This window comes from Castor canadensis, chromosome X (assembly GCF_047511655.1).
Source record: "Castor canadensis chromosome X, mCasCan1.hap1v2, whole genome shotgun sequence".
Classification (NCBI taxonomy): Eukaryota; Metazoa; Chordata; class Mammalia; order Rodentia; family Castoridae; genus Castor; species Castor canadensis.
Window position 1 is genome coordinate 27,121,390 of NC_133405.1, and position 22,471 is coordinate 27,143,860.

The 22,471-nt window shown below is 36.3% G+C and overlaps 1 protein-coding gene across 1 annotated transcript; it reads right to left on the reverse strand.

Annotated features, from left to right (window-relative positions):
* Positions 1–708: 708 nt before the first annotated feature.
* Positions 709–1,841, reverse strand: LOC141419921 (actin-related protein T1-like). Its single transcript, XM_074064379.1, is given in 2 exon segments — positions 709–1,079; positions 1,082–1,841. Coding segments are annotated over 2 exon segments (1,131 nt in total).
* Between the last annotated feature and the right edge of the window lie 20,630 nt (positions 1,842–22,471).

Genomic DNA, 22,471 nt, shown 5'->3' on the forward strand with positions numbered 1-22,471 from the left:
TATGCATACTTTACTAAACAAGTGCTTATTGACAATTGTTAACTTTTTCCAGTATTTGACCTCTATCAAAATGATGTTATGAATATTCCTGAAGGTAAAAACAAATGGAAAAGATTGAAATAATTAAGTTGAACTGTTGATTAGCCATTCTTAGATTGGAAGAAGATTCCTTGAGCTTAGAGAGCCTTAAATGAATGGAAATTCCTCCACCCAGCACACATATCCATTAATTTGGCTGACTCTGGTCATATTAGAGAAAGAGCTCTACTAAGTTAAAGACCAACCCAATAAAATGGTTTGATAAATCCTAAGAAGGGGTAGCTTTCATACTTTTATTGGTGTGTAACCACACCAAAGAAGGGAGTGATTTAAAGTTAAGATTGTAGGGACCAAAACTGAATTAAGCTGTGAGGAATGAGAATCAGGTGCCCATTATTACAAACTTTATAGTGGATATATCAATATATAACCCAAATTGTTTTCAGGAGAAAAATTTATGAGATCCATAGGACAAGAAGGGTAGATTAGAATCACTTAAAGACTCATTGTATATATCAAAAATTACTATGGATCTAAAAGGAATAAACTGAAACCTGAAATGGGAAAATACTTTATTGACGATTGTGTCGAAGCCCATGGAACTAGGTTTCCTTCCCTCAGTTTTCCCATCATTTGGCAATTTGCACCATGCCTTTTGTTCAGTGCACTTTAAAAACATTTTCTCTGAACAACAAATTTTCCAAATTCCTTGAAATCTTCAGAGGTGACCCACATCTGCTTGAAAGTGCTCATGCAGGTCATGACGGATGCACCAATCCATGTAGAGAAAAATCTATCAGGAGATGCTGTGATCTTGACGGGGTATTCTCTGGAAGCCAACGGTTCCAGTTCATTCAAGAGCCTTTGGTTCAGGCCAGTAAAGAGAGTGCTGCCTCCAGGCAGAACAATCTCTGCAAAGAGGTTCTTCTGGATGTCCATGTCACATTTCATTATGCTGCTGAGGACCATTTTGGTAAGTCCATGGCTGTGGATGCCTAGCCTTTCAGGTGAAAAAAGTACTTCAGCCACCTGGCGCAGTGGTCTCCAAGGTTCACAACTTTCCCATCGGGCAGTATGTACTGTTTGGGGGACTCCTGCTGCCTCTTCTCTCCCTCTTTCTTTGGATACATGGTGACATAGCATACCTTCTCCTTCAAGTCATCCATCACAGTCTTTTTGAATATGCAAGGGGAGATATAACCTCTAATAAGGAGTAGCCGGCTGAGGTATTCAGTGATATCCCTCCCTGCCACATTGAGCTTAGTGACAGCATGGGGCAGTGAGTAACCTTCATAAATGGGGACTGTGCAAGTAACCCCATCCCCACTGTCCACCACCAGGCCCCTGACATAGCCATAGGCATAGAGGGCTCCCACTGCATGGTTAGACAGGTAGAGTGCAGGCACACCGAACTTCTCAAACATGATTTCAGCAATCTTCTCACGAGTATCCCTTGGGTTCACAGAGGTCTCGGTCACCAGCACTGGCTGTTCACTGGGTTTGACTCCTACTTCTAACTCAAAAAGATAACTCCAGAGTTTCTCCATGTCATCCCACCTTTTTACTAGTCCACGTTCAATAGGATAGTGCAAATATACTCTATCATAATTGTTCTGGACTTCTTCTCCTACATAGTACCTATTCTTATTGCCTTTTACCAAAGGTATGTTGCATTTAGAATGCCCTACCACAGAGTCGATGACAGAACGGGGACAAATTTCTCCTGACAGGCCTACTTTGCAGAGACCAGAACCAATGTCAAATATCACAGCTGGAACATCCAAAACATGTGGATTAGACATGTTGATACCTAATGATTTGCACTTCACCCAAACAAAGAACACCTGGGACACATCAGTGGACAAATGGATACCTCTGGTAGATTTAAAGCCACAGGATTCCAAACTTCTCAAGTTTTTATCCAGGTGAAAATAGCAGACTGTCCGCAATTCACCAGAACTTCTCTATCCTCAGTCAATGAACATGTCTCCTTTCTGGTGGCTCAGTGCCTTCTGAGAAAATTTCTGAGAGAGTTGTCAGGGATATAATAATGTAGCCATGGCAACAGTTGCCCTCAGTGAGACTCAGAATGTAGGGTTCTCTGAATCAGCAGTACTCATTACTGGGTAAGACATGGAGCACACTGGAAATATTTGTCAATGTACTTTATGAAGAAAAAATAAGCATCAAACCACACCCTGAGAAATGAAAACTATGAGAAACAAAAATCAAAATATGTGTATTGAGAAGATTGAAATATAACACTCTCATCCTAAGTAACAGACATCTAAAATAGGTGATTCAGCAGTGGTATGTGGTCATAGCTTTGTTATACATCTAGTACATCTTTTTTTTTTCATTTATTCATATGTGCATACATTGTTTGGGCCATTTCTCCATGCTGTCCCCCACCTCCTCCCTCTCCCCTCCACCCCCCTGGCTTCCAGACAGAAATTGTTCTGCCTATTTCTCCAATTTTGTTGAAGAGTAGAGGACATAGCGTTTTTGTTAGTTGAGATAAGGACAGCTATACAGAGAGATTCCTAGCATTGCTTCCATGCACAAGTGTATTACAACCTGAATTGATTCATCTCTACCAGACATCTTCACTACTTCCCAGTCACCTCCCCATAGTAACCTCTGTCATTTTAAAGCTATTGTATTAACTCTTTTGCAGTGGAAACATCAAACATTTTCAAGTTTTGGGTTTCCCACCTTTTCTTATTTCTCCTGTATGTGTTCTCCCGTTAGCATGCGACCCAACTCTAATAATATTACTGCATTTGTTTCAGATCTAAAGTCTGCATGTGAGGGAGAATATAAGATTTTTGGTTTTCTGAGCCTGGCTAACTTCGCTCAGGATTATGTTCTCCAGTTCCATCCATTTACTTGAGAATGATAAGATTTCATTCTTCTTCATGGCTGAGTAAAATTCCACTGTGTGTACATACCACATTTTCATAATCCATTCATCAGTAATGGGGCATCTTGGCTGTTTCCATAACTTGGCTATTGTGAATAGCACTGCAATAAACATGGGTGTGCAGGTGCCTCTGGAGTAACCTGAGTCTCATTCCTTTGGGTATATCCCTAGGAGTGGGATTGCTGGATCATATGGCAGATCTATGTTTAGTTTTTTAAGAAGCCTCCATATTGTTTTCCAGACTGGTTGTACTAGCTTGAATTCTACCAGCAGTGTGTAAGTGTTTCTTTTTCCCCATATCCTCGCCAACATTTGTTGTTTGTGGTGCTCTTGATGATAGCTACTCTAACAGGAGTGAAGTGGAATCTTAGTGTGGTTTGAATTTGCATTTCCTTTATGGCCAGATATGGTGAGCATTTTTTCATGTGTTTTTTGGCCATTTGAATTTCTTCTTTTGAAAAAGTTCTGTTTAGTTCTGTTGCCCATTTCTTTATTGTTTCTTTGATTTGAGGGGGAGCTTAAATATTTGGGAGTTTTTCAAGCTCCCTTTATATTCTGGTTTTCAGTCCTTTGTCTGATGTATAGCTGGCAAATATTTTCTCCCACTCTGTGGGTGGTCTCTTCAGTTTAAAGACCATTTCTTTTGTCGTGCAGAAGCTTTTAAATTTTATGAAGTCCCATTTGTCTATCCTTTCTCTTAGTTGCTGAGCTGCTGGGGTTCTGTTGAAGAAGTCCTTGCCTATATCTATTTCTTCCAGAGTATTCCCTGCTCTTTCCTGTACTAACTTCAGAGTTTCTGGGCTGATATTAAAGTCCTCGATCCATTTTGAGTTGATACTAGTACAGGGAGATAGACATGGAACTAGTTTCAGTTTTCTGCAGGCAGATAACCACTTTTCCCAGCAACATTTGTTGAAGAGGCTGTCTTTTCTCCATCATATGTTTTTGGCATCTTTGCAAAAATAAGGTGAGCATAGCTCTGTGGATTCATATCCAGGTCCTCTAGCACATCTTTAAGTAGTCTGAAAACCCAAACAAGAGGCCTTGTTTGAGAACAAATTGAAGCTGTCAAGCCATGGACTTGTCCCAACAAACTACTGCATTATTTTTTAAGCTGCTGTATGTTCAATGACAAAATATACCCTTCCCTTTGCTAAGTGGAAGAAATAAAATAAGACAAAGCATCGGGTATATTGATAACCATAATCAATACAGAGCACCCTTTTATTTTGCTCAAATTTATCCTCTTGTTATGTAAAGTTCATTGAGATTACTTTTCCATTACATGCAATTCGCCCATTCGAACTATTCTTTCCATGGTTTTAAGCTGTCCATAGTTATAGTCTCATAACAAAGGTCAATTTAAAAGTATTTTCCCTTATAAAAAATCACAATCTCTTTTATATTCATACCTGAGAACTATTCATACCTGGTTATATGATCTGCATGAAACTTAAATATCTGCAAAATATTTTATATCTCTGCAAATTTTACCTATTCTGCATTTTTATGTAACACAAATGAATTTATGTAATATGTGTCCTTTTCCCATGGCATCATTCAGTTTGCACATTTTTTCAAGATGCAATCACTATTCTGTTTTAATACATTTATTTCTATCCATCATTTGATAGACATTTAATGTGTTCAAAATCTTTTGCTTATTATGAAATACAATTCTAGAAACAATTTAATATATGTTTGTGTGGACTTAGGTTTCCATTTCTCTGTGGCATTTAACTAAAACAGATACTAGGCACCTACCTCTTCCTTAGGGTAATGGGACGAGAGTCAACCATTTTCTTGTGATTTATAAACCATTATTTTAAGTGTTCCTTTTAATGTTCATTTTTCTTTTAAGTGTGCTGAGATGTTGGGGGATGGGGCAACGTAATTTCCTAATTGACAACTCTTCGACACTTTCCTTGGGCCCTGGCTGCTGTGACTGAAGGACTGTCAGCTAAGTAGCTAGAATGCTCTCATGAGAGCACCAATTTCTTTGAACACTTCATAGATACATTGAAGGGGCTATACACTGAAGCACAGCTCTGACCTCTGTAGCAAAGAGTTTGCCTGTGGCTTTTTGCCAGTAAAATTCGAAGCAAACTTTAGATGACCCTGCATTCATTTCCACCCAGGCCAGTGGGGAAGCATTTCCTCTGCTAGCCCAACAGAAGCCCTGTGATTAGTGCTAACATAATCCTTCATTTGCATTAAGCCCTGATGTGATTGGTGCAGACACACCGTCATACTCTATCTTTTGATTATATAAGTACACTGGTCAACTGACTGTGTGCACATGCTGGGAAACATCCCCTTGGGCCACTACACAGGTATTGCAATATTAGGCTCTAGTAAAAACTTTCTTTCCAGTCATCTTGCCTACCTTTTTGAAGACTGTAACATGAAGAAAAAGGAGAGAACAAGTAGTGATGGTGTGAGAAGTATGCACTAAACAGCTGTAACACTTAGGTTGTTAACCAGAACCCAAGGCCTAAACCAAATGGCAGTGATATAACTGTGTGTGGTCCCTTTCTGAAACCTGAGTTCTGAACTCTGAGCCACCTCCCTTGCCTTCAGAGGTGTCAAGTCCCAACCCCAAAACCTAAGCTCCATGATTCTACCCTAGATCCCATGGGCCTTGGGCCTCAACATGAACTGTGTCAACCATCCCAGCTGTCAAAGTTCCAGGGTCAGTTGCTGCTGCCCACTATCATCCACTTTGCTACCTGGAAATACCTGGAATAACTGGAGTAGGTTCTTCTTACCCACCCATGATTTATATCTGAGTAGAGCATAAGGACTCCATTTATATGGTTTGGAGTTGCTGTGTTATATGATGTATGTTAAATTATGTGAGGCACTGTAAGTCTGTTTTCCAAAGTGACTGTGACAGTTTATATTCCTACCCATACTGTAGAATTCTTAGTTGTATACAAGCTTCTGAAAACTATTTAACATTTTAATTCTAGGCATTATAATATTTCTAAGGTCCTATGTCATTCTGGCTTTGATTCACATCTTCAATGATAAATGACGATGAGACTGTTTCCATGTGCTTATTATTAGCCTTCTGCTTATCTTCTTTGGGAAAACGTCTGTGCAAATGCTTTGTCCATTTTATTTTAGATTAACTATTATATATTGAAATGCAAGTATTCATCACATACTCTATGTAGGAGTTTTTGTCAGGTATATCATTTACAAATGACTTTCCCATTGTTGAATTGTCCTTTCCTTTTCTTTACAATGTACTTGGAATTAGAAGTTTTTGATTTTGTTCTACTCAATTTATTTATTTATATTTTTTGCTTATATTTTTGTGTTATTCTATGGACTCACTGCAAAATCCAAAATTATGAAATCTCCATCTGTTTTCCTCTAAAAGGTTTATATTTTCATTCTTGTATTTATAGTTTTTTAAATTTTGAATTAGTTTTAGTATATGGTACTTGTTCAAATTTCATCTTCACTCTTGAAAGTGACTATCCATTTGTTCCAGTTCCACTTTTCTCCCCATTGAATTGTTTAAAACCCTTGTCAAAAACAGTTTACCAGACATTTTAGACTGTACTTCTGCAGCTTATTTTAAAAATTTACTGTAAGGCATCATGGTAGGTGATGCAGCAACAACCTCATATATCTTATGTTTGCCATGTCTCTTGATTGCCTCAAGAGACTGTGTTGAGTGATTGATTTTACCATCTAGGTTTGTGTAAGCACACTTTATCATGTTTTCACAATAACATTGTCTAATGAAGCATTTCTTAAATCACAGCCCCAAGCTTAAGTGAGACATAACTGTAATTGTTTATCTGTTATCTTGAAGCTCACTATGTGATGAACACATTTTTAGACACTACTTAAATCTCTATTCATTTTGTGTAAATTTTTTGTGCTTTATTTGTTTGCTTTTGTTGGTATATTGTTTTCTTGATTATTCGTGTTTTTGGTAGCTTTGTGTTGTCTATGCATTGGCAAAGTATTTCTTTCAGTCTTTGTAGACTAGCTTTCCCAAAGAAAGGCTTTCACCAGTGATCCTGGTCCAAAGATTTTAGTCAGGCCAACATCTCTGGTTCTTCCATGGACTACACTGGAACTCGATTGTCAGGCAGGAAGTCATGGTATCTGGGTCCAAAGGAGCAAACTTGTTTCCTAAGTCTTTGGGGACAGGCATGGAGCTTAGATTTACTGGATTGGTTTTTGTATTTAGTCCATGTAATGAATCTCATGCCTCATGCCTGGGTTCATTAAGTCTAGCCTGGCTCCAGGGTCAATGGGTGCAGGCCTGGCACTGGGTCTGTTAGTGCAGTTATGGAGCCTAGGTGCTCTGTAGAAATCCATCATCCTATGTCTACTGAGTCCAGTCTGATATCTGAGTCTATGGTGACAGGCCCATAACTAGGGTCTTCTGGGGTGGGCCTAGACACTGGTTCAGCTGAATCCTGGGGATATAAGGACTGACCTGTAATCTGGGTCCACAAGTGATAGCTTGAGATTAGAGCAACAGGGACTTTCCTCTATCCTGTGTCTGTGGGGACTGAATGTTACATGTGAGTCACTAACTCTGGTCTGTGGGAGACAGCTTGAATCTTAAGTTCTTAGGACAAGCCCTGAGCCTGGATCCATGGGTAGTATCCTGCTTTTTTGTGCCTATAGGGACTTGCACAGCAATAGAGTATATTTGGGAAGCCATAGATCCTGGGTCCACTAGAGAACGCCTAGTCCTGGGCCGGCTTCGTGCTGAAGCAAAACGGTCTGGTTTAGCATTGACCATGCAGGCTAGCCTAATACTGGAATGAACCTGGAACCTGGGTCCACAAGCACCAATTTGGAGTGCAGGTATTCAAAATGTACCCAAACTATGAGTATGTCTCTGTCAGTGGATATAGGCCAATGTCTGGTGCTAGTGTTCACTGAGAGAGGGCTGGTCATGTGTTTTACAGTTAAGTGAGTATTTCATATTCTTTCCCTTATGCAAAGAGTGTCTCCATTCTCTTTGTACTCATGGGGGGATGATGTAGGTAACATGAAATTGTCCTTTCTATGCTCTTCAATGTGCCTTTCTTATTTCCATGTTTTACCTGTGGACTGTAATCTCCCAGATTCCTTAGCTCTTGTGAAATCATTTTTGTACATGGATAGTTACACAAACCTGTCTCTGTGAAGAGATGAGCATTGGAAAGTCCTATGTTGTCATATTGCTGATGTCACACTAGGATTTCCTTTTTACATCTTTCCTATCAAGGTTATAGATACAATTTATATTCTGTCAATGAGATATACTTGAAAAAGATTTAGAAAGCAAAAAATCTATATAAAGTATTTTCCTTCATTATAAGAGGCAGCAGTTGTTGACACTGGATTTACCAGACTTGACTAATTGTCTGTTAACAAGATTCCACCTATTTTTGTAAGTTACACATATGTGAGCTTCAGGGAAATTTGAAAATTTCAATTGTTTCCTACAGTTTCTTGACCATAGCAGCAGTTGTGAATCTAAAAGGTCCTGGTTCTCCACAATTGAATTCCCTGCTGTTCAGTGGTTTTTTTAGCATCAGATTCTCTGCATTAAACCTCATTTTGCTAGAAACATGTAGAATAATCTTAATGTCCACACCATAAAATGATGCTGTTTCATTATTATGTTTGAGAGATGACTATTTTTAAGAAGTATAATTACTCCAATGATATTTTCTTATGTGAATGTGATTCAGCAAGCAAGTTTGACCATAGTGCTTTTTAAAGTTTAGTTTTCCTCAAATTAAATGGAAATATGATTCTTGCATTAGTTTATGGTAAGATCCTCTTCTATTAACAACAATTATTTATGGTTTGCCTACTATTTTCTGAACACTGCACTAGCTTTCATTGTTATAAGAATGTTGGACAATATGCTATATGCTTATAATCTTTTTTTCTGTGGTACTGGGATTTCAACTCAGAGTCTACAACTTGAGCCACTCTGCCAGCCCCTTTTTCTGTGATGGGTTTTTTTCAAGGTAGGATCTCCTGAACTGTTTTCCCAGGCTAGTTTCAAACCCTGATTCTCCTGATCTCTGCCTCCTTAGTAGCTAGAATTATAGGCGTGAACCACTGGCACCCAGCTATATGCTTATAATCTTACATAAGAAACTATACTTAGTCTTTGGTGACCAGTATTTATATTTTTGCATTTTTTAATGAAGACATATGAAAGATGGCTTTATGTTATCCCACACCATATTCTGTCACAATGAGAGTTGATTGAATTATATAATATATAGGTTATTTAATAAGCATAATTTCCTCTATGTAAAATAATATGGCTGTACTTGCAGAGTTATAAGGAGGAATGCATCATGTTCCATTTCCCAGTGTGCACATACTCTAGTGGCAATTGTAGGTATGACAAGTTATATTAAGTTTTGATAATGATGCATCAGCATAGAAACATAAACAAAATAGTATGTTACCACAGAAAAGGGGTTTTAGTTCTGCATCAAGATATAAAATATCACTCAGTGTAAAAAAAAAAGATATAAAATAAACTATGACACATGAATAGAAACATCTGCATATATCTTCATCATAGTGAAAGAGGAAGAAGGACACTTCAGACAAACAGAACAATTTGAAAAGGAAATAAATAAATGAATATAAATGGGCTATTAGATATTGAAGTAATTTAAATAATAAATGAATTTAAATAATATTGAAGTGTAAGTTTCATGTCAATAGGTTGGGTCTGTATTTTGTTTCCTACACAACCAAGAGTCTAAATGAATGTTTGTAGTGTAACACATGATCAAAGTTGGTTTAAAGAAAGCTCTATTGACAATGGAAATCATAGAATGGACCTGGGAATGATAGTTGTTATACAAATAGAAATATTCTTCTTTTGCTTTGTCTTTTAATGCCTGTAATGTAAAGGTGACATTGCCTTATCAGTACTATTGATTTATAACCAAAATGAGCAAACTAACTTCTGAAGTTCCTTGAGCCAGTATCCAAAGACAATCTTTCCAAAAGAATATTCTTCAATTCCTTCCATGTATAATAAAAATATTAATGTTATTTTATGTGCTCATACATGACTAGGTATGTTGTATAATATTATAAATTCATCTTTTCATTTTTCTAAAAACTAGTCTTATAACTTTGTCATTTTTTTCATAGTTAATATAATAAAATATCATTTGTATAATTAGTATAACAATATTCTTTTTATATTTTGTCTAATTACATCATTGATAAATTTACTGTCTGCATTTTGCATAAATTTGTCTTATTGAATTACTAATGAACCATAAGAATTGAGAAATTCCTCAGAATTTAATGAAGAAATTAGATAATGTTTCCAGTTTAGAATTCCTTACATTTAAGAAAATCAATGTAAAAAGTGTACGGATTCCTACATAGTCCAGTTAAAGATAGCTTATTATCTATACTTACATTCTTTTTCATAACTTCTCTGAAATTTTTCCTTATTCCCTTTCTCAATCTCTTTTGTCATTAAACATTATTTTTCTTGGATCTAAGGGGAACAATTGCATTTAAAAATCTCATATATATGTATATATGCTGAGTTGGGATTAGAAACTGAGTATTAGTGAAAAAATAGGATAAAATGGAGTTTAGATTTCTCTTATGTATGTTAAGATCAGATCTTTTAGGTTTTCTGCTCTTTTGTCTATTGAAGAAATACAAAAAAAATTCAAGTATTTAATCTATATATCTTTTTCCACAGTGGAGGAATGAAATCATCATAGTGCTTGTCTCCTTTTTAATTGTCCATTTTCTGGTGTTCTATTATAAATGATAGAGTGACAAGATCAAAAATATATATTTTTTGTTTATTTTTTATGTCTTTGATGTCATGCTTTTAAACTAGATAATATTCTAGTTTATTGCATCCCCTATATTGATATAACTCATATTAAAACAGAGTTGTGATTACTCAAGTCACTCTTGAATTGACCAGAGAGCAAAAGTCCATGTTCTTGACTCATTTAGTTTTAACTCATCACAGTTATTATCAGAAAATTTCATTTCTACTTCTAGGGAGATTCTTATAGTTGTCATTTTTAATTGAGAGCAGGAGCACAAGTAACACACCAATCAAAAGATTGTCAGTAAAATGTCACATCAAAATGAGTTAAAGCAAATAGTTTTACAGGCTAATATTACTTCATTCAAGATATTTCCCATCTTGACTCTCATACATCATAATAAGAAGTATTTATAATGGCTGCTTTCTCCTGATGCAATGTATACAACAACAGTTACAGAAATTGCCTATATGCTGTAAAATCTGTTGGCATTAAGGTAAATAATAATTGTGTGATACCAGTGCAAGTATGAGCATACAGATTTGTTAAACTAAAGACAATTCTAGAAGGACAAGGTAAAGATAATTATTTATTTTACAATAAATAGAGCACATCAAAATGAAATGGACAACTTACTATTTAGTGAAGTATGGTACAATAATCATTTGGAATATATTATATATGTGTTTCTGCACCTATATGTTTACTTCATATATTATATTTATGTGTATGTCACAAGAATTAAAACATTAGTTTAAAGGCAGCAAGTATTGACTAAAGTAAATGATTCAGTTCTTACTTTTTTTATTCATTTATTTACACTCACATATATTTTTTGGATCCTTTCTCCCCACTAACCTCCCCTCCCCCCCATACCCCCTCACTTCCAGACAGAACATGTTCTGCCCTTATCTTTAATTTTTTTGGAGAGAAAACATAAGCAATAATAAGAAAGACAAAGTATTTTTGCTAGTTGAGTTAAGGATAGCTATACAGAGAGATTTCTAACATTGCTTCCATGTACAAATGTGTTACATCCCAAGATTCATCTCTAACTGACCTTTTCACTAGTTCCTGAACCCCTTCTCATATTGACCTCTGTCACTTTAAGTTTTCTGTATTAATTCCTCTACACTGGGGACATGAAATACTTTCATGTTTTGGGTTTCTTACCTATCCCCATACCTCCCTGATGTGCTCTCCCCTTATCATGTGACCCAAGTCCAACCATATTGCTGTATTTGCCCTAGATCTAAAGTCCGCTTATGAGGGAGAACATAGGATTTGTGGTCTCCTGAGGCTGGCTAACCTCGCTCAGGATGATGATCTCTAGTTCCATCCATTTACTTGTGAATGATAAGATTTCATTTTTCACCATGGCTGAGTAAAATTCCATTGTGTGTACATACCACATTTTCTTAATCCATTCATCAGTAGTGGGGCATCTTGGCTGTTTCCACAACTTGGCTATTGTGAAAGTGCTGCATTAAATATGGTTGTGCAGGTGTCTCTGGAGTAACCTGTGTCACATTACTTTGGATATATCCCTAGGAGTGGGATTACTGGATCATATGGCAGCTCTATATTTAGATTGTTAAGAAGGCTCGATATTTTTTTCCACTGTGGTTGCACTGTCTTGCATTCCCACCAGCAGTGTGCAAAGGTTCCTTTTTCCCCACATCCTAGCCAACACCTGTTGTTAGTGATGTTTTTGATGATGGCTATTCTAACAGGGGTGAGGTGGAATCTTAGTGTCATTTTGATTTGCATTTCCTTTATGGCCAGAGACGGTGAGCATTTTTTCATTTATTTTTTTGCCATTTGAATTTTTCTTTTGAGCAAAGTCTGTTTAGTTCAGTTGCCCATTTCTTAATTGGTTCTTGATTTTAGGAGAGTTCAGTTTCTTAAATTCCCTGTATATTCTGGTTATCAGTTCTTTGTCTGATGTATAGCTGTCAAATATTTTCTCCCACTCTGTGGGTAATCTCTTCAGTTTAGAGACCATTTCTTTTGTTTTGCAGAAGATTTTTGATTTCTTGAAGCCCCATTTGTCCATCCTTTCTCTTAGTTGCTGAGCTGCTGGGGTTCTATTCAGGAAGTTCTTGCCAATACCTATTAGTTCCAGAGTGTTTCCTGCTCCCTCATGCACTAACTTCAGAGCTTTGGGTCTGATATTTAGGTCCTTGATCCATTTTGAGGTGCTGCTAGTACAGGGTGATAGACATGGATCTAATTTCAGTTTCTTGCAAATGGATAACCATTTTTCCCAGTAACATTTGTTGAAGAGGCTGTCTTTTCTCCATTGTATATTTTTAGCCCCTTTATCAAAAATGAGGTTGGTATAGTTGTGTGGATTCATATCCAGGTCCTCTATTCTGTTCCACTGGTCTTCTTGTCAGTTTTTGTGCCAATACCATGCTGTTTTTATTGCTATTGACTTGTAATATAGTTTGAAGTCTGTTATTGTGATACCTCCAGCATTGCTCCTTTTGCTGAGTACTGCCTTGGCTATTCGTGGTCTCTTGTGTTTCCAAATGAAGTTTAGAGTAGATTTTTCATTCTCTGTGATGAATGTTATTGGGATTTTAATGGGAATTTCATTAAACATGTTGATTGTTTTTTGTAGTATAGCCATATTTTCTAATTTGATTCTACCAATCCATGAGCATGGGAGATCTTTGCACCTTCTGTAGTCTTCCTCGATCTCTTCCTTCAAGGGTTTGTAGTTCTGCTGGTAGAGGTCATTCACATCCTTTGTTAAGTTTACTCTTAGGTATTTGATTTTTTTTTTGAGGCCATTGTAAATTGAATTGTTTCCATATATTCTTTCTCAATTTGTTCATTGTTGGATGTTGATTTTTTATCCTGCAACCTTGCTGTAGCTGTTTATAGTGTCTAGGTGTTTTGGGGTAGAGGTTTTTGGACTTTAAGATATAGGATCATGTTGTCTGCAAATAGGAATATTTTGATAGTTTCTTTACCTATTTCCATTTCTTTTATTTCTTCTTCTTGCCTAATTGCTCTGGCTAGAAATTCCAGTGTTATGTTGAATAGGAGTGGGGAGTGTTGGCACCCTTGTGTAATTTTAGGGGAAATGGTTTCAGTTTTCCACCATTAAGTATGATGCTGGCTGTAGGGTTGTCATATACAGACTTTACAGTGTTGAGATACATTCCTTCTATTCCTTGTTTTCTTAGAGCTTTTATTATGAAGTGGCATTGGATCTTGTTGAAGGCTTTTTCTGCATCTGTTGAGATGATCAAGTGGTTTTTGTCTTTACTTCTATTAATGTGCTGTATTACATTTATAGATTTGCTTATGTTGAACCAAAACTGCATCCCTGGGATGATGCTGATTTGCTCATGGTATATGATCTTTCTGATGTGTTGTTGGATTCAGTTTGCCATTATTTTATTGATGATTTTTGCATCGATATTCATTAAGGAAATTGGCCTATAGTTATCCTTTCTGGAGCTGTCTTTGTCTGGTTTTGGGATGAGAGTAATATTGGCTTCATAAAATGAGTTCAACAGTCTTCCTTCACTTTCTATTTCATGGAAATGTTTAAGGAGGGTTGATATTAGTTCTTTAAATGTCTGATAGAATTCAGCAGTGAATCCATCAGGTCCTGGACTTTTCTTTTTTGGGAGACTCTTAATTGCTGCTTCAATTATGTTTACTGTTATAGATCTATTCAGGTGATTAATACCTTCTTGGTTCAGTTTTGGATGGTCGTAAGTATCTAGAGATCTGTTCATTTCTTCAAATTTTTCATATTAATTAGAGTATAGGCTCTCAAAGTTGTCTCTGATGATTTCTTAGATTTCTGTGGTATTTGTTGTTATGTCACCTTCTGCATTTCTGATTTTACTGATTTGAGTTTTTTCTCTCCTCATTTTAGTCAGTTTTTCTGGGGGTCTGTCAATCTTATTTATTTTTTTGAAGAACCAGCATTTTATTTCACTGATTCTTTCTATGGTTTTTTTGGTTTGCTTGTTTCTATTTCATTGATTTCAACCCATATTTTAATTATTTCTTTCCTTCTGTTTGTTTTGAGATTTGCTTGTTCTTTTCTTTCTAAGAGTTTGAGATGTAGCATTGGGTCATTTATTTGAGATCTTTCTGTTATTTTAATATATGCATTCATGGCTATAAATTTTCCTCTTAAGAATGACTTTGCTGGGTCCCATCCATTCTGTTAGTTAATGTTTTCATTTTCATTAACTTCCAGGAATCTTTTAATTTCCTCTTTCATTTCATCAATGACTCATTGATCATTGAGCAATGTATTGTTTACCTTCCAATTGTTTGCATGTTTTTTACTGCTGTTTTTGTTGTTGATTTCTAGTTTTAATTCATTGTGGTCAGATAGAATGCAAAGAATCACTTATTTTCTTATATTTGCTGAGGCTTGCTTTGTACCCTAAGATATGATCAATTTTGGAGAAGGTTCCATGAGCTGCTGAGAAGATTGTATATTGTGCAGCAGTTGGATGAAATATTCTGTAGACATCAGCTGGGAACATTTTATCTATGGTGTGATATAGTTGTAGGATTTCTTTATTGATTTTTTTTCTTTGGATGACCTATCTATTGGTAATAAGGGGGTTTAAGGTCTCCCACTACCACTGTGTTGGAGTTTATGTATGTTTTTAGGTCCTTTAGAGTATGTTTGATGAAATTGGGTGCATTGACATTGGGTGCATATATGTTGATAATTGTTACTTCCTTTTAGTGTATTTCCCCTTTTATTAGTATGGAGTGTCCTTTTTTATCTCTTTTGATCAATGTAAGTTTGATGTCTACTTTGTCTGAGATAAATATCACTACCACTGCCTGTTTTCAGGGGCCACTGGCTTGGTAAATGTTCTTCCAGCCTTTCATTCTCAGCCAGTGCTTATTTCTGTCTATTAGGTGGGTCTCTTGTAGGCAGCAGATTGTTGGATCTTCCTTTTTAATCCAGGTTGCTAAATGGTGTCTTTTGATAGGGGAATTAAGTTCCTTAATGTTCAGTGTTAGTATTTACAGGTATGTGGTCATTCCTGTTACTTAGTTGTCTTTGCTGTTTAAAGGTTTGATGGATCAATGTTATTCTCTACTTTCTCACCTTTTCTTCCCCTGTGGTTTGGTATTGCCTGCCCTTTAATGGTTTTGTTTGCTTTCACTTTTTCTGTGCATATTTCCTTGGAGAATCTTTTGTAGTGGTGGCTGTTTATCATGGAAGACTTTTATTGCTCCATCTATTTTGAATGGTAGTTTTCCCAACATTGAAGTTATTTTCATTCAGTGTCTGGAAGACCTCACTCCATGCTTTTCTTGCTTTTAAGGTTTCTGTTGAGAAATCTGCTGTGATTTTGATAGATTTACCTTTGTATGTTAGTTGTTTTTTCTCTCTTACAGCCTTCAATTTTCTTACTCTAGTCTCTTTGCTTGTTGTTTTAATGATAATATGTGTTGGTCTACATCTATTTTGGTCAAGACTGTTTGGTGTTCTGGAGGCTTCCTGTACCTGAATGGGCATAGTTTTCTCTAGATTTGGGAAATTTTCTGTCATTGTTTGTTGAATATATCACACACTCCTTTTGGTTTGCACCTCTTCTCCTTCTTCAATGCCCATGATTGTCAAGTTTGGTCTTTTGATGGAGTCAGTGAGTTCTTGCATATTCCTTTCACAGGACTTGAGTTGTTTAACTAATAGTTTTTCAGTCTTTCTTTTAATTGTGATTTTTATCTTCAAGTTCTGAAATTCTGTTTTCTGTTTGTTGTATTCTACTGGAATGGCCTTCCATTTTTTTTTTGTATTTCTGTTTCTTTTTTTTCTGAAGTTTTCCATGTTGTGGGTCACTTCCTCTTTATTATTGTCAATTTTCATCACTGATTCATTTATCTCTCTGATTATAGTGTTCTCTATTTCATTTTGGTGTTTATTTAGGGCTCCTATAATTTCATTTATTTGTTTTTGGGTTTTCTCATTTTCTTTGTTTTTGTTGTCTGAGAATTTCTTGAGTACCTCCTGTACGTTTTGATTGACCATGTCTAGCAACATCTCTATGAAATTCTCATTGATCATTTGTAGGATTTCTTCTTTCAGGTTTTTCTTGTCAGCTTCATTGGTTTCCTTGGTATAGTTTATCTTTGTTTTGTTGGAGTCTGGATCTGGGTGTCTGATTTCTTCCTTTCCCTCTGAATCCTGTACTAATTTATTTTGGGGGGGAGAATGGTTTCCATCCCTTTTTAGTCTTCCCACATTTCCAATAAGTACCATTTCTGTCCCTGGACTATGTGTAATTTAGTACTGAGTTACAATAGTAATACTAACAAAACCAAGAAAGAAGGAGAAAAAGCAGAAAGAAAAAGAAAGAGAAAAGATAAAAATAAAAAGAAACCAATGGAGAACCAAAGAAAACAGCAGGGAAAGATGGTGGACCATCAAACAGAAAACCAGACAGCCAAACCCTTAAAGAAAGGGAAAAAAAAATCACTAGTTCAGGAACAGTAGAATTGCATTTCTTAGTTGTTCTGGTGTTACTCCTTTAGCACCTAGTCCTCTGTCTGTGTCTCTTAAGCAGGGTTGGAGTCCTCCTGTGGGCAGCAGGTGGGTGGGGGTGCTGCAGCCTTGCGCAGTGGAGGCCTGGCAGAGTGGTGATCAGGTGGGCCTGCCTTATGGGGGCCTAATAGGGCAGCAATCCAGCAAGCCTTCAGAGTGGGGCCCTGGTGGGCCTGCAGTGCAGTCACCTGGTGGAGCGGTAATTGGTGGGCCTGTGGAGCAGGAGCCTGGAGGGCCTGTGTGCTGGGGGCCCAGGGGAGCAGAGATCTGGCTTCCTGTGTCACTGGGGCATGTCAGAGCTGTGGCCCTGTGGACCTGCAGAGTGGTGTCCTGGTTGGCCTAAAGAGCTGGGGTTTGGAGGAGTGGATATCCTGTAGTCCTTTGTAGTGGGAACTTAGTGGGTCTGTGCAGCAGGGGCCTGGCAGAGCAGAGTGGCAGCTCCACTGGCCTATGGTGTGGGGACTGTTCTTATAATAAATTTTGGCTTGGAGAAGACTTCCAAGAGCTAGGGATTCGTAGTGTCTAAGTTTTAGTTCTCCGTGGCGCTTTACCTCAGCCAAGAGTTCTCCAGCATCTCAGCAAGGTCCCTGATTCATGGAGCTCATGAAGTCTGCAGCTGTGTCCCCATTGCTATCTTGGATTCTCCAGTTTTTCCTTTAATTACCATTTCATCTTCAAGTTCTGAGATTCTGTCTTCCACTTGTTCTAGTCTGCTGGAGTGGGCTTCCATTGTGTTTTGTGTTTCTGTTTCATTCTTTTTTCTGAGGTTTTCCATATCATGGGTCATTTCCTCTTTAATTTTGTCAATTTTCACCATTAATTCATTTGTCTCTCTATTTATGGTGTTCTCTGTTTCACTTTGGTAAATATTTAGGGGTCCTATGAGTTCACATATTTGCTTTAGTGTCCTCTCATATTCTTTATTTTTAATGTCTTGGAATTTCTGAGTGCCCCCTGTATGTTTTGGTTGACCTTGTCTAGTAACATCTCCATGAAATTCTCAGTGATTTCTTGCTGGATTTCTTCTTTCAGGATGTTCTTGTAGGCTTTGTTGTGCTCCTTGGTATAGTCTATCTTCATTTTGTTGTAGTCTGGAATTGGGTATGTGTTTTCTTCATTTCCCTCTGGATCCTGTACTAATTTATTTTTGGAGGATGAATGGATTCCATCCCTTTTTTGTTTTCCCTTCATTCCATTTGGTGCTATTTCTGTCCCTGCTTTGTGTGTAATTTAGTATTAGCTAACTTACAATAGTAAAACTTATGAAAACAAGAAAGAAAGAGAAAAAAGAAAAAGACAGAAAAGAAAAAAATAGAACCAAATAAATCAACAGGGAGAGATAGTGGACTAACAGTGAACAAGACACACATTTAGAGAGAAATTTAAAAAAATATTCCTGGTTCAGGAACAGTAGAATTTCAGTCTTACTATTTCTGTTGTTACTCCTTTAGCATCCAATCCTGGTGTTGGTATTTAAGCAGTAGCTCTTTCATAGTCTCACCAGGTGGTTGGTTCAGGAAACATGCTTTGTGAGTCACTATCTGCCCTATTTCAGGCAGTGGCTTATGACTGCCTACTGTCAGCTGTCTACTTTTGCAGGCTTTGTTTACTGTTTTGTTTTTTTTTGTGGAGCGGGGGTTAGTCTGTCCAGGGGGCTGTACTGGTTTATCCCAGGAGTAGCTGTGGGAATACCATGTCCTGCTTCTTTGCCCACTTGTTGGTCTGTGTCTCCCAAGCAGGTTTGGAGCTAGCATCTGGCAGTACAGATTTCTCAATGTTACATGTTGTGGAGAAGCTTTGTACAGGATGGGTGTTTGGGGTGTTGGAGTTTTGCTTCTTGGTGTTTTTTTTCTGCCAGTGTGGCTCCAGTGTCCCAGCAAGATTTTTGATTTACAGAGCTCACACTGTCTGCTTCCTCCTTCTACTTGCCATCTTGGATCCCTCTATAGTACTTCTAAAAATATGTTCATCTGCCTCCAGCATGCTTATTTCTTTCCTATCCTGTCCATGTCACTCAGTGGTACCCACAAGTCTTCCAGTTGTTCAAACTGGATTTTATAGAGTGCTATATATCATGTCCAGCTTGCCAGACCACTGTCTTCCATTGCACCATCCTGGCACAAACGTCTTTCACTGAGCTCCCAGCTCTTCACCAGTGTCTCTTTAATCACTGCTATCAGGCCTAGATAGCAAAAGAATCAGCTCTTTCAAAGTACTCAAATGAGTATTCAACATTGTTCGCTTAAGAAAAAAATTAGGGAAAATCAAACATCTGAAATATTAGCTAAACCAATAACTATACATCAACTCAAATGGCATTTAGGAAAAGGGAATAAGAATGACATCTCACTTTATTAGCAGGATATTTTCAGGTAATAAGTTAGAATACAAACTACATGTATAGTATGGCATGTGTGGGGAGCAGCTAACAAAGAAGATAGGAATAGAGAAAATGCACACGGAAATGCCAATGGTTATTCCAGATGTTGAAATTAAAATATATATTTTTAATTTTATTTCCTTTCATATCTCTTATGCTTATTTCTATCTTCAAATGCATCTTCTGTTAACATGTATTACTCATACAATTAAGATACTATTAAAATTTGAATGAAAGACTTAGCTGAGATTTATATATACGTGTGTGTGTGTGTTTGTGTGTTTCCAAAATATATGTAACCCACACATATGCAATCATTTTTTCACTCAACATTACTTTTGCTAGCTTTTCTTTCCTAAAAAAGTGGAAATTTAAAAACCCAATAAACTGTTTCTCTTCACATATATTCTTCTTTTGAAATGAATTAATTGAAAGATTGAATGACTTATAGAATGATTAATTTAATTCACTGAAAAGTAAATTAAAATATATCTATCAAATAATAAACATAATAGTATCTTAGAATCATAAAGACTTTAGAAATCACACAATAAAGCTGGGAGCCAGTGGCTCAAGCAGGTAATCTTAGCTACTTAGGAGGCTGGGATCAAGAGAATAACTGTTTGAGGCCAACCCAGGCAAAAAATGTCTGAGATCCCATTTCAATCAATAGCTGGAAGTTTTGACAAACACCTGTCATTCAAAGCTATAGCAGGGCAGCTGTGATAGGGAAGGTAGCAGTCCAGGCCAGCCTGGGAAAAAAGCTAGACCTATCTCAAAATACCAGAGTAAAAAGGGCTTGAGATGTGGCTCAAACTATACAGAACCTGTCTCACAAACACGAAGTCGATTTGAGCATATACTTCCCAAACAACTACATAAGTTTCAAGACAGCAACAATTAAAGTAATTTAAGAAGCAATACAGTGAAATACCACATTTATCAACCACAAGCTCAATCTCCAGGACTGTGTAATTCTACATTATTCTAAAACCTACATAGAATTAGTAATTCACCTGGAATTAAGGCAAAGGCAAAACAAGGAACAAAATACTTAAATACTATGTTATACGTTCAATGCATATTATGCTACATGATATGGAGATAAGAGAAGGAAAAAACAAATATGTATAGATTATATACATTTATATAGTAGACATGGACATATATTTTTTCAAAACAATGTTAGAAATAGATATTCATTGCAATCACAGTTCTTTTTTCTATATCTGAATACATGGTCATAGCTAATACTTACAACTTCCTTCTTTTCTATCCACCATGCATTTCCTTTGCTTTCACCAAAGTAAAGTCATGGAATATATGTGGTGAATGACCCAAACTTTCATTTTTGAATGGTTTGGGACTTTGGAATTGATTTCTTACAATTTTCCATTGACTTTAATGCAGAATATGATGACAAAAAAATTCTCTGTATCCAAATAAACTTTTCCTTACCTTTCCTGTTAAGAATTAGCCCAATATCCTGTTAGTTGCTAAAATAAATAACACTAGGAAGCACGATATATCCTTTCTTAACTCAGAAGCTTGTAGGAACTATGAATTGTATTCTTAAGGGGATTTTTTTTTGTAGCTACCATAAATGAGATTGCTTTATTGATTTTTTTTCAATAAATTTTTACTATACTGCATAAAAATATAACTTTTGTGTGTTGAATTTTTGTCTTACATCCTTACTGTGTTGTGTCAGGGTTTTTCTTTAAATCCATATTGTTTAGGAGCAAGAATAATTTGAATTCCTCCTTTCCTATTTGGATACTCCTTGTTTCTTTTGTTTCTGCTCCAGCTTAGTATTCCAATGATATACTGAATAAGAATGGTGAAAAATGAACATGTTCATCTTGTTTCTGAACTTAAAAGAAAATAGTTCAGCTTTTCCTCATTCACTGTAATGTTGGCTGTGAGTTTATCATACTATTGTGTTGAGACATATTCCTTCTATATTGAAGTTTTTAGGAAATTTATCATGAAAGGATATTTAATTTTATCAAATTTTTTGTGCATTTATTGAAATAATCATTTGATTTTTTTCTTAATCTTGTTTATGTCATGTGTAATATTTATTTATTGCATGTGTTGGAATATGTTGTATATGTTTGCATCTCTAGAATAAACTACACTTGATCATGATTTATAATGTTTTTGATTTGCTGGTCGATTCTTGCTAGTACTGTGTTGATAATTTTTGCATCTGTGTTCATTAGAGATATTGGTCTGCAGTCATTTTGGTTGTGCCCTCATCAGGTTTTGGTATCATAGTAATGTTAGTCTAAAAGCATGAATTTGGCAGGAATCCTGAAATTGTTTGAAAAAGTTTGAGAACAGTGTGAATTGCTTCTTTAGGACTTGGTAAAATTCAGCAATGAAGCTATCTTGTCCTGAGTTTTCCTCTGTTGGGACACTTTTTATTACTGATTTAATTTTGTTATTTTATTTTACTGTCCTAGTGTTCTGTGTTCTGATTGTTCATTTTATAGGTTGTATATGTCCACAAATTTGTACTTTCCTTCTATAATTTCCAATTTCTTAGCATATAGTTGCTTGTAATAGTCTTAAATAATTCTTTGCATAACTATTGTACTATTTGAAATGTCTTCCTTTACATCTTTGATTTTATTTCTTTTGATATTTGATTTTTTTCTTTGTTAGCCTAGTTTAAGTTTGGTCAATTTTATCTAACAATTAACTCATTTCATTGACATTTTGTATTATATCTTAGTCTCTATTTGTGCTTTGATCTTTGTTCATCT